The sequence below is a fragment of the Heliconius melpomene genome, chromosome 15 (genome assembly GCF_056956725.1).
Source record: "Heliconius melpomene rosina isolate 202511_hmr_F chromosome 15, ASM5695672v1, whole genome shotgun sequence".
In the NCBI taxonomy this organism is placed as follows: domain Eukaryota; kingdom Metazoa; phylum Arthropoda; class Insecta; order Lepidoptera; family Nymphalidae; genus Heliconius; species Heliconius melpomene.
The window spans coordinates 1,325,504-1,342,779 of record NC_140403.1 but is presented as its reverse complement, the minus strand read 5'-3'; the positions used below and the strand labels follow the sequence as shown (position 1 = coordinate 1,342,779).

At 32.9% G+C, this 17,276-nt stretch overlaps 1 protein-coding gene across 1 annotated transcript in view; it reads left to right on the top strand.

The window, feature by feature from the left end:
• Nucleotides 1-8,852: 8,852 nt before the first annotated feature.
• Nucleotides 8,853-17,276, top strand: part of LOC146531199 (guanylate cyclase 32E-like) — a 63,928-nt gene continuing 55,504 nt past the window's right edge. The window contains exons 1-2 of the mRNA XM_085197945.1: nucleotides 8,853-9,385; nucleotides 16,870-17,015. Coding sequence (XP_085054071.1) covers nucleotides 8,915-9,385; nucleotides 16,870-17,015 — 617 coding nt within the window. The 5' untranslated portion in view covers nucleotides 8,853-8,914. The remainder of the gene's footprint in view (nucleotides 9,386-16,869; nucleotides 17,016-17,276) is intronic.

The window sequence follows — 17,276 nt, the reverse complement described above, 5'->3', positions numbered from 1 at the left end:
CTATTACGGATCAATGCGGGGTACAGCGTAAAGTCAATAAAAACATTATATTATGTTCCTATAAAACTCAAATTTTATAATGTATTTAAATGACATTCACGACTCTTTAGATCACCTCAAGCACAATCCTTATAAGTCCAAAACAAATTAGTTTAAAACTAAATGTTTTCAAACCATATTTTCATTATTCTCTACGTAGTAGCTGACGAGACAGTATGTCTAGAGGGCATTGTAAACGTAATCAAAGGTCACCTATTCAATTCCTGTATAGTGTAAATAATTCCTGACTGAGCTGACGTGAGATGCTCTGGTGTCGAGGCCAAAGCGCGGTGTTCAATTCTGCCACTAAACACGCAATGCCTTCGGAATTCAACGGAAAATGAGGATCACAGTGTCTTAACTCTAGGTTCCCTTTGCCTACCTTGATGTGTAATGCGCTGATCTTGCATCAGCGTGAAGCTCATTTATTTATTATAAATATTTAAAAAATATTATTATATTATACACAGGGTGCATTTGAAAATAAAAAGAAATTGGTTTTAAATTGACTTACGTTTTAATCGTATTAGACTGGAAAAACAGTTTCTACATCGATATTTTCACTTCAATAGATGTCGGGTTCAACGTTCTAAGCTGCTATCTATTTGTAGAGTATTTAAAAAGGCTCAGCTTTTTGTTTCTTTAGCAGTATTAAGACACTACGTTCTCCACTTTACAACCAAATTCAATATATGACGTGTTAAGTGGAAGAACTTAATGCTACGCTTTCTCTTTCTGTTATTATCTATATCTATACTAATATAATAAAGCGGAAGAGTTTGTTTGTTTGTTTGTTTGAACGCTAAGATATCTGGATCTACTGGTCCGATTTACTTTGTTTGTGTTTTGTATGAAAGCTGCATTCTTCAGAAGTGCCATAGGCTATATAACATTACATTACACATATAAACGAATATATTTTAAAGTACTTTCTAATTTGACAAGCAATTTATTAACCGTCGCGTCGCTACGCAACCGTTACCGCGACATTTTGATATTCATTCTTATGAAAATAAATGTTACAGTCACTTTTAGCATTTTATATAGATGTAATTACAGTTTGCTGTATAACATTCTAATAAATAATTAAGGAGATGTCACTGATTCGAAATGACATAGCCTTCGGGCGGCACAGTATGAGTATGACCGACGCGAAAATATTCTTATAGTTCAAGCAGGCGTAGCCGCGTCCGAGTCCACTAGTAAAAAATAAAAGGTATTATAATTATAAATTAAAACTTAATAAATTAAAAATAAACACAAAAATGTTATCTACTTATAAAAGAATTTAAAATTAAAATGGCGGATATTAAAATAAATCACATTAATCACAGAAAGATTTTTTTTAGAAGTTTATCTAAATATGTAAACGTCGACTACTTTAAAACTGACACACACAGCGTGAAGCTGTTTTGATTTTTCTTTTAAATACGTTATAGCAAGTTTGGCAGCCATATTTATAGCTAAACTATAAAAGGCAGTACAAATTTCTTTTGAGGTAATTTGCTGAAGCCTACTCCTGTGATTGCCTTTCTCTGGCATTGCTTTAAGCACAACAGTATTAGTATATTTTTATAATTGTTACAATCAAATACATTATAAATAGTTTCATTACATTTTTCAATACAGAAGACAACAATAGTAATTACCTATTTGTATGTGTTTGTAAATTCAGTTTTGTAATAGACGGTCTATATAATGTTTGTACCGTGTTTCGTGGGCGTTAAAGGAAAGCATAACTAACATATTTTTCAACGTATTTTATGTTTATAAATAGCTAATCATTTATTTAGTCATGCTAATTGACCCTTTTAAATGTTTTTTTTATTTATTTTTAGCTTTACGCTGTATCCGTAGCAAGACACATACAAACATAAAAATATGTTATATTCCTTTTTCGATTTCAAAAGATTTAGTAAAGTAAATGACAATCTGTAACTCCCACCGTATGTAAATTCGAGGTAAGTTCCATTATTACATATACTCGTTGTGTTGTTGATACAACACAAATATTGGTTGAAAATAATAATGTATTATATGTAAAGGCTATCTATATTTAAACTTTAGCTACATCTAGTCATATATCTGGCACAACCGATATACCGTGATGGTGGTGGTGGTGAAAGACGTCTGTCTTCTACCTACTAACCTAACCTTCTCTGTCTTCTGCTGTCTGCTGACCGAAATTTTACGAGGTCATAAGTATTTACTACTAGTTCAGTTACTATTAATTAAGTACAGGATACATAATATAGGTTTCTGCCAAAAATCTCGAGCGTGATGGATTTGTTCAATTTTATCTTTTAAATTTAAAGCTAAAAATATCCTTAATATAAGGGAAAACATAAATATCCTGTGACGCATCAATGCGGGATACACCGTGAAGCCAATAAAAACATTATATTATGTTCCTAAAAAACTCATTTTCTATAGTGTATTTAAATGACATTCATGACTCTTTAGATTACCTCGAGCGCAATCCTTATAAGTCTAAAATAAATTAGTTTAAAACTAAATATTTTCAAAGAAAATTTTCATGTTATTCTCTTCATAGTATATAGATAACATAAATATCCTGTGAAAAATGTCGTGTAGAGCTGCAGATGTTTGCATAATAATTATAGTTGTTTTTACAAGTCGTATTTGCTTCTATTTGTATTTTCATTGAAAACTTATTCTCTAATTGTTTCTATTTTCATTGAAAGCTGGATCTAATCTTTGATTAATCGATAGTTCTTTCTAATTACCAAATATTAGTTGCGTAAATACATGCATAAGCATTAACAATATCCATTATTATTGTACGAACACCATAAAGTAAGTTCTAGAGTGTAAGTAAGTACTAAGTTCTAGAGTGGCTGAATTTTGATATATTCAGGCTGATATTGAAATTCAGAGGAGAACGTGTAACTTAATTTGCAAGAGCTTGATGTATGGATATGGTATGTACAGTACGGTTGACGAGTCGTGGCTGGTTTGATGTTAGACTTTCTGAACTTCTGCATAATGAAAATTTTGAAGTTAGACTTTCTGAACTTCTGCATAATGAAAATTGTGAAGTTAGGCTTTCTGAACTTAAGCGCATTGAACACTCAGGCAGAAAATAATCAAAGTGAGAAATCTGAAAATTTAAATCCAATAATTTACGGCTAACTTCAGGGCAGTCACGACTAGTATATCTCTACACCCGCACGTTCTGTATGCAGACGTGCTAAAATCCGACTACATTTGAAGACTAATTGAAGTGACGACATACACTCGTACGTATATCAGATTGTAAAATATCCCCGATTACAAAAGAAGAAGAATTTGTTAGCTTCACGCCGTATTCTGCTTATATCAGGGTAAGTTGATAGAACCTAGTGTTAAGACCCAACGTCCTCACACATCCATAATCCCCTGCTTATAGTTAGACACTGTGCCGTTGCGCTTTAGGTGTAATCTTCACCGTTTCTCTAGCAGGATGTTTTATTTTTTTTATATAAAAGCTTTATTACTGTAGTTTTATCTAAATCAGTTCAGCAAGTTGTTTGTGAAAGTGGGACAAATATGTATCCTTACAAGCTTTTATATTTATAATATTAGTAAGACTCCATGAAATATAAAACAGCTAATACTTTACTGAATGACTGAAAATTACTCAACTTCACAAAGTAACTAAATTTATGTAGCCATAATGGCGCAAGGGCACAAGAATGCGACTGCGCGATGGTTGTGAGTTCAATTCCCACTTAAGGAAATAAAATAATCTATATATATAAAAGGACTTGTCCTCACTGACTGAGGTAAGACGCACGCACAGCCGTAACCGCTAATGGTAGAAACGTTAAATTTGGATAGATGTTTACTTTCGTAATCTGGACATCCACTAAGAAGGGATTTTGAAAAATGTTAACCCTAAAGGGTTGAAAGTTTGTATGGAAAAGAAATTAAATCGGCACCGATTTTTATAAAATTTTAAATTTAGATTTTCAAAAGTATTTAATTGAACACGTGTTTCATTGTTTTCTAGAATTCTCTCCCTAAGGGTGCAAATAAGAGGTTGAAAGTTTGTATGGAAAAATTTTTAAAACGCCACCGATTATCATAAAATTTGAAATGTAGACTCTTAAAAATATTTAATTGAACATGTGTTTCATGGTTTTCTAGAATTCACCCCCTAAGGGTGCAAATAAGGTGTTCAAAGTTTCTATGGAAAAATCTTTAAATCGCCACCGATTTTTATAAAATTTGAAATTTAGACCCTTAAAAATATTTCAGTGAACATATGTTTCGTGGTTTATTAGAATTCACCCCTAAATACGTAAGCGAAACTGCGCGCATCCGCTAGTTATTTATATTTATATTTTCATTTGCTCGCTCTGAAATCAGAAAAAGTGCAGCGTTGAGTACCGCCACTCAACACGAACACGAACGAACGGAGAACCTGAAAAAACTGAATTCAATTTTATACATCTAAAATGTGAGTCTATAACGTTTACTAAATTTAAATACAAATATATCCGCAATTTACATTAAATATAATAAGATTGTGTACATAGTAAAGAGGTTAAGGGACTTACTTCTTATTTCTCATTTAAGCTGCCGTCCCGACGATTCGAAAATTTATTGAATAAAGTTGAACACGTTGGCGTACAAAAATATATTTAAGTGAATCGTACCCCACAACTTCGTTTTCGTGAACTACAAATAAAATTCAGTTTTATTCCATTTCTGCAGAAAATTCGAGAAATCCTCTCTTAAAATTCCCCTTCACACGAAAAGATCCTAATGCATACGAAATTTCGGAATTCAATTTAAAATATTTACAATTTGAACGGAACGACATCGTGGTATTCCGCTATCAAATACTCAAAGAGCTTATAAAGTCTAAATGGTGCAAAGTTATATGTAATTATACTGGGCTGGAGCAGTGAAAGGCGAGTGTTAGTACTGTAAAGGGATCCCTTAAGCCTACAGATGTGGTCACAAGTCCACGGCACTGCTCCTAGCTTCAGATCATTTAAAAGGTAGATAATATTACTTACGGCTATCAACCGCTTCTGATGTTTGATCGATACGACAATCCTCTTATTCATTTAGACAATTATTCTAATTTATCTTTATTTATATTATCTACTATCATTTTTCTAACATACTTCTAAGCATTACTTTACTAAGTTTCTCTACATACACTGTGCAAAACTTATAAGTTTGCATTAAACTTCGTATAAACTAAAAAAAATATGTAAAAATATCTGCGATTTGATGATACACATGCGCTACTCGTCTTCATACAAAATGCTCTTGATTTAAACTGCTATATAAGCATAATTGCTATATATAATAACATTTTAGTTTCAGAAAATTCAGCAGAATATGGGGAGCAGAAGTGTCTATATTTTAGGTTCCCAGGTTCCCACTGCCTACCCTGCTATGTACGAGATACAATTTGAAGCTAAATATAAATGTATACATATCCCGGAAAAATAGTCTCTACAGCGAAGCCTCTCTTCAGTACGTCGCGTGACTTCACCGTGGTAACACGTATAGCGCTACTCAAAATTGCGCTAAAACTTTGTTTAGGACGAAGTGATTTTGATTTGGGTAAGCTTAGTCCATTTAGATTAAGTTTAAGTATCAATTGTGTATTATTTTAATATGTTGAATGCGGCGTTGAATTCCGCCACTCAACACGTAATGCCTTCAGAATTCAGTGGAAAAAGGGAAGCGGAGTGTCTTACACGAGGTTCCCGCTGCCTGCCTGCAACATCTGGATACAGTGTGAAGTTGATTTTAATATGTGTTTGTTCAAATCCGTGTTATTTCTGAATATGTATGTCTTTTTGTGGATAGATAGGCTTGGAGTTAATTAAACGGTGTAACTAAATTGTTGGGGCTTGTCATGACGTAGTGGTTCGAGCGTGTGATTGTAAATACGAAATGCCTACTTGAGAAAATGAAATATTCAATATTTTCATTATCTTCTCTATGGTGACGTGGCGTTGATTTCTGCCAATCGATATGCCCTCAGTATTCGATACAAATACCCTCAGCATTCAGCGGAAATGTCTCGATGATAACAGAGTGTCTTAACGCTATTTTCCTGGTTTCCTCTGTCTACCCTGTTAGATACAGCTTGATGCTAATAAAATAATAAAAAAACATTTTTTATTATATAATTAGATACGACATATTATATACGCTACAAAAATGTGGTTTAAAACTTAAAATGTAAGGGCATGAGCTCAGTGAATAATATAAAAAAAAGGATTTTTTTTAGGAAAGGAATTTATTGCCTAAAGTTTCAAATATTTTGTGAAACCAAAAATAATATTTTTATAATCTAAGATATTTTGAATGAATTCAAATATGAAATGGATTTAAGCACGTACGATTTTTTAGCGTATGGCCTCTATGCCTACTCTAACAGAGTAATCAAAGAAAAACGTAGAAACCATCCATTATCGATGCATTGCACGTTGTCGAGACATTACTTAATTATTATATACTAATAAAAAACAAAAAACTGGACTAGTGCGAGATGCCCTTGCCCACCGAGGGTTCCGTACAAAAATTGGAGGTCTCGAGTTTTTTCTGAAATTTAAGCTTAGCTTAGCCAGAGTCCTTTCATCTGATACATCACTTGAACTGGCGGCCTTAACACTTAATTTTGCCTCCTTTTCAGGCTATTATTATTTTGGATTTAACCACAAATGTATAGTTTTCAGATTTTTTCTTAAACTAGTACTACCTGTAGATGCTAGCTGCTAAATTTCATATTTCTAGGTTCCGGTTGACCTATGAATTTTGATTTCCTTTATAGTGTCGAAATACGCGCTTTTTGCGATATAAACGGCTATATCTTTATTCTAAGTAAATATCGAAATATATTTTTTGTTAGGAAATCATGGGGTCGTAGATGATACTCTTATATGGTTTGAATTTCATATACATTTCTCCAAGCGTTCCTGAGATAAAGGGTCCTGACAGACAGACAGACAGACGGACAACAGTGTGATAATATCATAAGGTCACAGATCTTATAAGGGTTCATTTTTTAGTACAAAGTACGGAACCCTAAAAACAAGTATAAATTAGATAATCCATACCTATATTATAAATTTGAAAGTAACTCTGTCTGTCTGTCTTTTACGCAATCAGGGCCAAACCGCTAATTTAATTGTGATAAAATACTCATACGAGATACTTGGGGGTCTCGGGATGAACATAGGATACTTTTTTTTCTCATACTTGTAATATTGTCGATATATATTAATATATTAAAATACTTAGTAATTTGACATGCAATTTATTCCGTCATGTTAATAACAACCATCGCTATGCGACCGTTGCTAAGCAACGGCTTGCAAAGTTTGTTTTTTAAGAAAACCTCACCCAAAATAAGCTTGCGTAACGCACATATGGCGTGCGCCGACTTAACTTTTTTAGCATATCTTAATCATTTAGGCTTATATTTTTTTACTAATTCTATTGAAAACTGAAAATAATTTCATAAATATATTTAATAAATATTCGTATAGTTCAAGCGGGCGTAGCCGCGTCCGGGTCCACTAGTTATAATATATTTTAATAGCTATCTACTGTTTATATAAAAGTATTTTATTATGATTTACGATCTAAAATTTAAGCGCGTGAGCAAGCTTAAGTTTTTTTGAGAGCTTTCTGTTTCTTCCCAAAAAAATCATGAATAATTATCAATGCGTTGCGCATTGGCGAGAGCTTACTGAATTAAGCCGCAACGGCGTCAAATATTCATGATTTCTACAAAAAAATATTTTATTTGTATAATATTGCGTTATAAAACGATTGTTTGACTCGGATATTAAATATTCATTCTTATTTATTATTTATTGAATTCGTGAAAAATATTATTTCTATTTATTTGACAATGTTTAAATCTCTTTCGAGAGAGTGAATAATTTTGATTTTCTCGCTTTGTTAAGAAAATGAAAGGAATGTTTAGGTCCGCCATTGGATTTGTCTCAATGTAGTTAATAATAGGCCTTTCGTATCACGCAATAATGGATGATCTTCTCCATATTAATATAGAAAAAAACATCATGCTTGGAATAAATGATTTTTTAGAAAATTAAAATTAAATTATTAGAATTAGAATTAAATTTCTTGTTAAGAATAGTGTTCGTAGTAACAATACAGGACAATATGTATATATTTTTTCTGCAACTAATTTCAAAAATACTTGTGATTTGGCTGGAAGCAACGAAAATTTATTATAGAAATAATACTTTAAACTAATAATTACTTCTACATGAGGATAGGGGTAGGTAAGACACTCGGTTCCCATCAAAACACTTCCGTTCCCCACTTTCCGCCGAATTCTGGAGACAATGTTTATTGAATGGCGGAGCTCAATACCACTCTTTGCCTCGGCACCAGAACGAGAAAATGAAAATATTAAATTTCATTTCCTCAAGTGGGTTTGAACTTATGTTTATAGTGCCACGATCATGCCCCTGCTGCACGAGTCACGTTTTTTTTATTATTTTCAAATATACATAACATTTCTACAGAATAGGCAAGCAGAATTTTGAATAGTGACAATTAATTCTGTTCTCCGTTGCCACTTATACACCGTGCAATGTACAAATTAATCCTAGAAAGCGAAAATACTATATATTTCAACATTCTTGACACTAAGATTTACAACCTCAAACATTTCTTTGCAGCTCTTAATTGCTCTACAAAATAATTTGCAACAATGAAAATAAACTTTATTGTCGCATAATTGAAAACTCTTCGTCTTTTCTTAAGAACTAAAAATTATAACAAACTAACTTTTTATCTTTTGTTTCAGAATACTAGATGTATGGAAAAATCTACTGTATAGCAAGAAAGTGAGACAGCTCGAAAAATGGGGAACGAAGCATTGTGCATTTACTTTGTAATGATCATTATATATAATATAAACGCTATGTGCGTGAACAATGTGAAATATGATAAAATACATAAAAATCTAAAATCTGACGTTATTAGAAAACGAGAAATTACCAACAATGAGGTGAAAGAAGATTCTTTTGATGATAACGTAACTGTAACACGTGTTCTTCATCATAAGAAATGTGAACTCCTCAATGTGACTGAAGAAACTCCTCGAGATACTAGTCGTATGGAGTCCATATATCTAAATAATATATATACAGGTGCAGCAACGAACCTCATAGATTATAAAGATATAGAAGAATTAGAAGCAGATGGTGTCAGTCTGTATGAAATAGTCAAAAGTAATTGTGGCAGTGCTACAATTTGTCATAATGTTAAAGGAAATTTGACTGATTCAAACGTGATTACTGTTGGATTTTTAAGCGCTTACGGTTGGAGTCAGGTGAGTTGTGTATTTAAGATATATTTGTAATTTATAAGTTAAAAATATTGACAAAGCTTATTTTTTAAACTTTCTAAAGTTATATACCACATTTGGAAGAGAAATGCTTTTTCAGAAAACGTTTAGTAATTTGAATGTTGTGGGATTTGAACATGTGTCTCTAGGAAACTGTCCAAGAGTCCTGATTACTAAGCCATACGTTCTCATCATGCTACATCTCGAAATTTTAACACGCTTCTTATAACTTATTTATGTTGTTGTCGTCTTTGTAGGGAGGGAAAAACGGTTAATTAATCGACTTTCCCTTACAAAATATTGTATTAAGTTATATATTCATGTCAGGCTACTGAGAAAATTAATTAGTATATACATAATATCCAGAAGAAGGTAGATTTAATCGATAATTTTAATTAAACATTGTTCATCTTAAAGTATATACATATCTATTAATCTGCCGCCAAGATTAGTTAAGTGAAGCGCAATGGGGCAACACCCACGTTTTTTAAAAAATCACGTTCTAAAAATACGATATGAGAAAAATCTCACCTGAAATTGTACATATAAACTATTTTATAGATTTAATCTAATAAATCTAATAAAATCCATTCGAGCGTATAAATACGTATTCGTGGACGTGCACCACTTTCATCTCCTCCTCCAAAAATTAAAGTATATCGGGTGCATACAAGCAAACTTCCACGCAAGTGGGAACAAAATGTATATTTTTGAAAGGTTCTCGTTGAGACCCTTGACGTGACACCAACCATGATAAATTATATTATAAAACAATTTACTATTTTCCCCCCAAGTCGGCGCCATATTCAATTTAATATGACGCCATGAAGCTTATAACTAGCGGACAATTGCGATGTTTCTAATGATACCTCATTTGTCAAACGATGGTACATATTTGAAGCGGTCTTGGTGCAGGGACTGTTACGCGACGGTAGTGGGTGTTATCCAAACTATTTATTATAATTAACTAAAATATGCACTAATTATTATTTATGAATATTTTATTTTTCGCTGTGGTACCAACGCAAAAGACCGGTGTTGTGTTTTGCCACTCAAACACAATGCCTCGAAAAATTCAGCGGAAAGTTGGAAAAAGAGTGTTTTAATACTAGATTCCCTTTGCCCCTCTCTCTCCTGCTGTGTGGGGGATACAGCGGGAAGCTGATATTAGGATCACTTTCTTGGCCGCCCGTCCGTCCGTCAAGACTTTTTATTTACATTTTCTACAATGCTAGCTTGTTTCAAAGTGACATTTTACTCCGCTTGCAGGCAGAGGGAACCTAGTGTTAAGATACTCCGTTTTCCACATTTTGCCGAGTTCTGTAGGCATTGAGCGTTGAGTGGCGGAACTCAACGCCGCTCTTTGCCTCGACCCCAGAGCGAATGAATGAAAATATAAATGTAAATAAATATTTCATTTCCTCTAGTGGGGATCGAACCCACAACCGTCGCGTTACAGTCACACCCTTGCGCCGCTGCGCCACTACGGCCTCTCTGATACTTTGATTCTTATATAAATACTAGTGGACGCGCGCAGCTTCGCTTGCGTATTTAAGGGTGAATTCTAATAACCCATGAAACATGTGTTCAATGAAATATTTTTAAGAGTCTAAATTTCAAATTTTATAAAAATCGGTGGCGATTTAAAGATTTTTCCAAACAAACTTTCAACCCCTTATTTGCACCCTTAGGGGGTGAATTCTAGGAAACCATGAAACATGTGTTCAATTAAATACTTTTAAGAGTCTAAGTTTCAAATTTTATAAAAATCGGTGGCCATTTAAAAAAATTCTATACAAACTTTCAACCCCCTATTTGCACCCTTAGGGGGAGAATTCTAGAAAACGGTGAAACACGTGTTCAATTAAATGCTTTTAAAAATCTAAATTTCAAATTTTATAAATATCGGTGCCGATTTAATTTTTTTTCCATACAAACTTTCAACCCCTATTTCACCCCTTTAAGGTTAAAATTTTTCAAAATCCCTTCTTAGTGGATGTCCAGATAACGAAAGTAAACATCTGTCCAAATTTCACGTTTCTACCATCAGCGGATACGGCTGTGCGTGCGTCTTACCTCAGTCAGTGAGGACAAGTCCTTTTATATATATATAGATATCGTGTAAATAATTTTCAAGATTTACAGCTCTCTTAGCACCTTAGAGGGCATACAGCCTTTAACCTCTTCGTCCCCAACGAGTCTAACACTAGTATTTACATATGCTAATAATTTATTTTTTGTGAACTTACTGTCGAGATTTTATATTAACAATACGTTTAGAAATCTATTTACAAATAAAAGTGTTAAATATTTTCGTGTCGATATTATGAAAAATAATTAAACTTTGTTTTGTTTTGAATTAAAGTTGAAAGTGACAACGCGTTAGTTCAAATCACAAATATCTATTAAACATTGTAAGTAAGTAAGTAAAAAAGAGTATTTACGAAAAGCTTTATACTATATACCAGAATAAAAATAATAATTCTTTCGCTAACCTTAGGCGGCCACGACTTATCGACTTTACTGTAAACAAACACATTAGTTCCATTCTCTTTAATTTCATTCTCTCGGGTATTCTTTTCAGGAGCATTGAGCTATAAATATAATTATATTATAGAGTTTTGTCTCCACATAAGGAAAATGGAAATACTTTAAGTATTTTACGAAGTACGTCCACTATGTATATACACAGATAGTTCCAAACTAAACCTCAATGGCGTCTTTGTTCTTTGAGACTATTTAAAACTTTACTTTGCCTATTAGATTTACTTTTAATAAAACCTTATAGATATTTCTTAGAAATAACGGAAAATCCTAAGAGGAAGGTAAGTTAAGATAATAAGATACTTGTTTAACAAACTATTGACATTTTCTTTAGAAATAAAATCAGTAACTATTTTGATCGTTTGCTTAACAAGATATTACCAAGAAAATCTACAGAATTAAACTCTCAACGTGTTCCACGGGGATTACTAGAGACAACATGATTAAAGTGTTCGATTCGATGGCTCAGAAACGAAATAGTAGAATATGAAGCGATTTCGCGAATCGCGATCGCGATTAACGATAGCGACACCTAAAAGTTGAATAAAGAATTTAAAAAAAATACAGTCACTTTTCATCTTCACAAATTCATCTCTTAGATCATAATTACGGGGTGTCCTTATTGAAAATAAGAAAAGGAAATCGCACAGATTTACATTACCCTAATTTATATCTGTACTAATATAATAAAGCAAGAGAGTCTGATAAATATTAAGGATATTGGAAATTACAGACCCATGAACCTCATGCAAACGACATATAAACTTTTTGGAATAATCATAAGTTAGAAAATAAGCTCTATATTTGAATAAAAGAACCTATTAAACAAGCGAATTTCAGGAAAGGATAATTAAGCAATGTTTTGTTAACTTTATTAGGAATTTTAACTTTTCGTTGGTTGTTTCCAGTGTCGAAAGTGGTCCTAACTGAGGAACGGAAGTATCTTAATAAGAACGAAGTGTTTACAATCCATAATTTATTTTTGACTTATAAAAACATGTTTTTCTAGTGTTTTTATAAACTATTAATTTATTTTGGAAATAACTTTCAGTTCTGCATTAAGTAGATGACATGAAAATCAATAATTTAATATAATATAGCCTATTAATTTTATATAACCTTCACCTTTATACTGTTAGTATATAAGTATAATCTGCATTATGCATAATTAGTATCGTTGTAAATCCAATATGGCTGCCACATCAAAAAAATATTTTTTGTTAATATTTCCTTTTTCATTTCAATCTTTGAATGCTTTTCAAAGATTTCTTTTTAAGAAAAATATAATTAATGTACTTATTTAATATAAATGAAAATATTTTGTTTTAATTATAAGGGCGGTTAATTAACGAGGTTTTTTATAAACCATTTTTTAACTTCAGAATAATTATGGACGTGTACAAAATTTAGGCGAATGGCGCAACGGCACTGCCTCTGACTTTATGTGACGATTGTTTGTTCGACTTCCACTTAGGGAAATTAATTATTATCATTTCCTCGCTCCAGTATAACACAAAGCGACTGACGTTGAGTTCCTCCACTCAACTTAATAATAATATCTCTAAAATTTGACGATAAGTGGAGAAAGGATTTTCTTAACATATTCAGCTGGTTTCCCTTTCTGCTGTATGTGGGATACAGCTTTGTCAGCTCCAAACTTATTTTCTAAAATGTATTGAGTATAACGAATTGAATCGCTTCCAGTGGCTGGAAATTTATCTAATTCAAGTTAATCTGTCTAAATATTTCTTTAGCCGACCAAAATAAAAGTTTTTTCTCACCACTAAGTTCCCTCTGTCTTCCAAAACTAAATAATATATAAGAGAAAGGTAATTTTTAAAATTTAATGTTAAACTATTACACGGTCTTCTGTACGTAGCGTTCATATGTAAATTACATTAACATAAGCAAACTAAGATTTCAATAGATTGGAAACTCGTCACATTTAATTAGTTGCTAGAGAATGTCAATTAATGGTTCACTTTACCTGAATCACTTTATAAATTTAAGATTTTGCTTAATTTTACTTATTAATGGAAATCCATTGTGGTGTAAGGGCAGAGGCATGTGACTGTAAACGCGACAGGTTGTGGGTTCGATTGCCACTTGAGATTTTTTTCGTGAAATTTTCATCAGGTAGTACTCGACTACCTGTAGATGCTAGCTGCCAAACTTCGTAATTATACTGAAATATGTTAACCTGAAGTACCATATTAATTTTGATTCCCTTTATAGTTTCGAAATACGCATATTTTGCGATATAAACGGCCATATCTTTTTTTAGAAATACGATTTTTTCAAGAAAACAAGGGGCCGTAAATCTGAGTATATGGTTTGAACTTCAACTCAATTTGCTCCAAATATTCCTGAGATAACACTCTTGACAGACAGACAGACACACAGACGGACAACAATGTGATCTTATAAGGGTTTCGTTTTTCCTTAAAAGATACGAAACCCCAAAAAATGTTAAAAACTTCAAACTTCAACTTCAAACAAGTTATTTACATTTTATATGCGGGCAAAATCCATGTTATACATGTAACTCTGTCTGTTTGTGACGTACTCACGGCTGATCCGCTGATCCGATTGTGATAATTTTTTATGTAGATATATTTGAGACTCTCAAATATATCTACGTAAATAAATATTGAACATACGCAACTTTTTCCTCTTTTTTTTCTCCTCCATTTTTATATTAAATAAATATTTGTACAGTTCAAGCGGGCAAAAGCGCGCGGGTCCGCTTCTAAATTATATAGTAGTGATAATACATACTTATATAGATTATGCCTTGTACAGAAGACATCAAATAAAATTATGAATAGGTGCCGAAAATGCCAAACAAATAAAAACAATTTGATGATTTCTCAAGAGAACAATATGCGTTACTTGTTTATCATATTGAAAGACATTCATCTTCGTCGTCTTGAGATCCTGAGCCTAATTTAATAAAATATCTGTAGAGATCCTGCCTATAAATTAAATAAAGGTATATTTCTATATTGAATAACCAAAGTTTCTTGCTATATATGGTGGGGTAGGCAGAGGAAACTTAGTGTTGAGACACTCCATTTATCACTATAGACCCGTTTTTTATGTAACCCGACCGATTTACCGAGATTTTATGTAATTATTACCAAATCGGAGGAATAAATAACTCGTAAACTCATTGCCACGAATTGGGAATCGAACGGTAGGATTGTGTCATATACACAATCGATAATATTGTATTCCATTTCGTTCCGTTCCGTAATAATATGGAAATTTTATTATTAACAGCTACAACGTCACAGATTTTAATAATTTCTTTATTTAGATAATGTTCTCATAGCTTCATTATATAATGGACACATCAACGCCCGTGACGCGTATTTTTCTCTAATTAAAATACGTATATCCCTCTGACACACTTTGTATAGCTAAATCTGCATAATATTTAATATTTTTTCAAGATTTTGAATATCATTGAGGTTGTCATGGTACGGGCGACCTGTATTGTAAACGCTAGGTGATAAACGCGAGGTTTGTGGGTTCGATTCCCGTTCGGAGGAATACAATTAATATTTACTTGTTCTGAGAACGAGACAAAACTAATCAACATGCAATACTTTGAAAATTTAGCGAAAAATGGGGATCGGAAGTGTCTTAATGGGAACGGAGAGACAACAAGAATTGTGTATCATGCTGCCGAAAGCCCTGAAGCCAACCCGTTAAATATTATTATTTTAGAGTATCTATTTTTAATTTTATAAAATTTTGTATCAGCATAATGTATGAGGCCAGACATGGCGTAGGGGCCAGTCTAAACGTGGCAGGTTGTGCCTCCGATTCCTTCTTGGGGGAATGAAATTTTTCATATTTTCATTTCTTCGCTCTATGTGTGGGGCAAAGCGCGGCTTCAGCCAGGTATTTCGCTACGAGTCATGTTCCAAAGTTAGGAGAAAAGTGAAAAATGTAAGTGTTTTTTAGTTTAGTTAGTTTAGTTTAGTTTTTTATGAAAGTATAAGAAATTGTAAACTAATACTGAGTTCTAAACGCAAATTTAAAAACGTGTCTTTTTAGAAAGCCAGTTACTTATCTGTGTCTCAGTAAGTGTTTTAAGAACGTTGACATTAGCTAAGTTGCAGTTTTCATAATTAATTATTCTGAAGACTTTCATAATAATTGTTTATGAAGATAGGTTCAATATGGCTAGATGAAGTAGTTAATTGGAAATAGCATGAGATGAACTATGTTATATTTTTAATTTTAAGAAACTAAAAAGGGGGATAATAGTAATAAATCGGTGGATAAAATGATACTCATTTCTACGCTCTGGTAACAAAGCAAAGAATGGCATTTAGTTTACATTCACCAGGGCGAGGGACCAGTTTAGCTTTACGGTGTGTCCCGAACTTAGTCTTAGTAGACAGAGGAAAACCTGGAAACTTAGTATTAAGAGACTCCGCTTCCATATCATCAAGTGAGACTCGAACTCACAACTTATCGAGTCAATAGTCGCACAATGTACCCCTGAGCCACGAATGGCCTCACTGGTTTCGTTTTTTGTTCAACGTATTATTTATATAAAAGTTTCTTTTTTTTTAAATATAATATCAGCTTTACTCGAGAAGTAAACAACAAAAGTTGTAAAGACCGAATAAAAATCTTTAAGTGACTTATCTAGTCACCTAAAAATTTTTATTCGAAAATGAAAATTGTAAATGTTCTAGTTGTTTGTTTTACTGATTATAAAGCTTAGATGACTTCCAAAACGAGCAGGTTCAAATCCTGCTACGTAAAATGTTTCAATTATATGTAAACATTCATTATTTTGGGTGTCTGTAATATTCATTGTGGGTCTACCCTCCTTCCCTTTATCTACCCTGTTGTGTGCGGGATATAGCGTGAAGTAGATATATAACTAATATGTAATTTTACAGACTATCCTCGGTGCTCTGCCATTAGCTGTCGCTGCTGTGAACCGAGATCCTACTCTGCTGCCAGGATATAAGTTACGCTTCGTCACCGCTGACATCGGCCGGCCCAGGCCTTCTATGCCCATGGACAAGGACAGTCTCTCTTTAAGGTAATAAGAACATTTTTTTTAGCTTCACGTTGTATCCCGCATTTAGGCAGGCAGGTTAGGTAGAGGGAACTTAGTGTTATTACACTCCACTCCAGATTTTTTGCCGATTTCTCGACGCATTTCGTTTTAATATAGACTATCTTTCCTAATACGGAGATAATTTTTTTTCAGGGAAATGAAATATTTTACATTTTAATTTCCTCGCTCTGGTAACAAGGCCAAACGCAACATTGAAGTCCGCCACTCAACAGGGAAATTCGG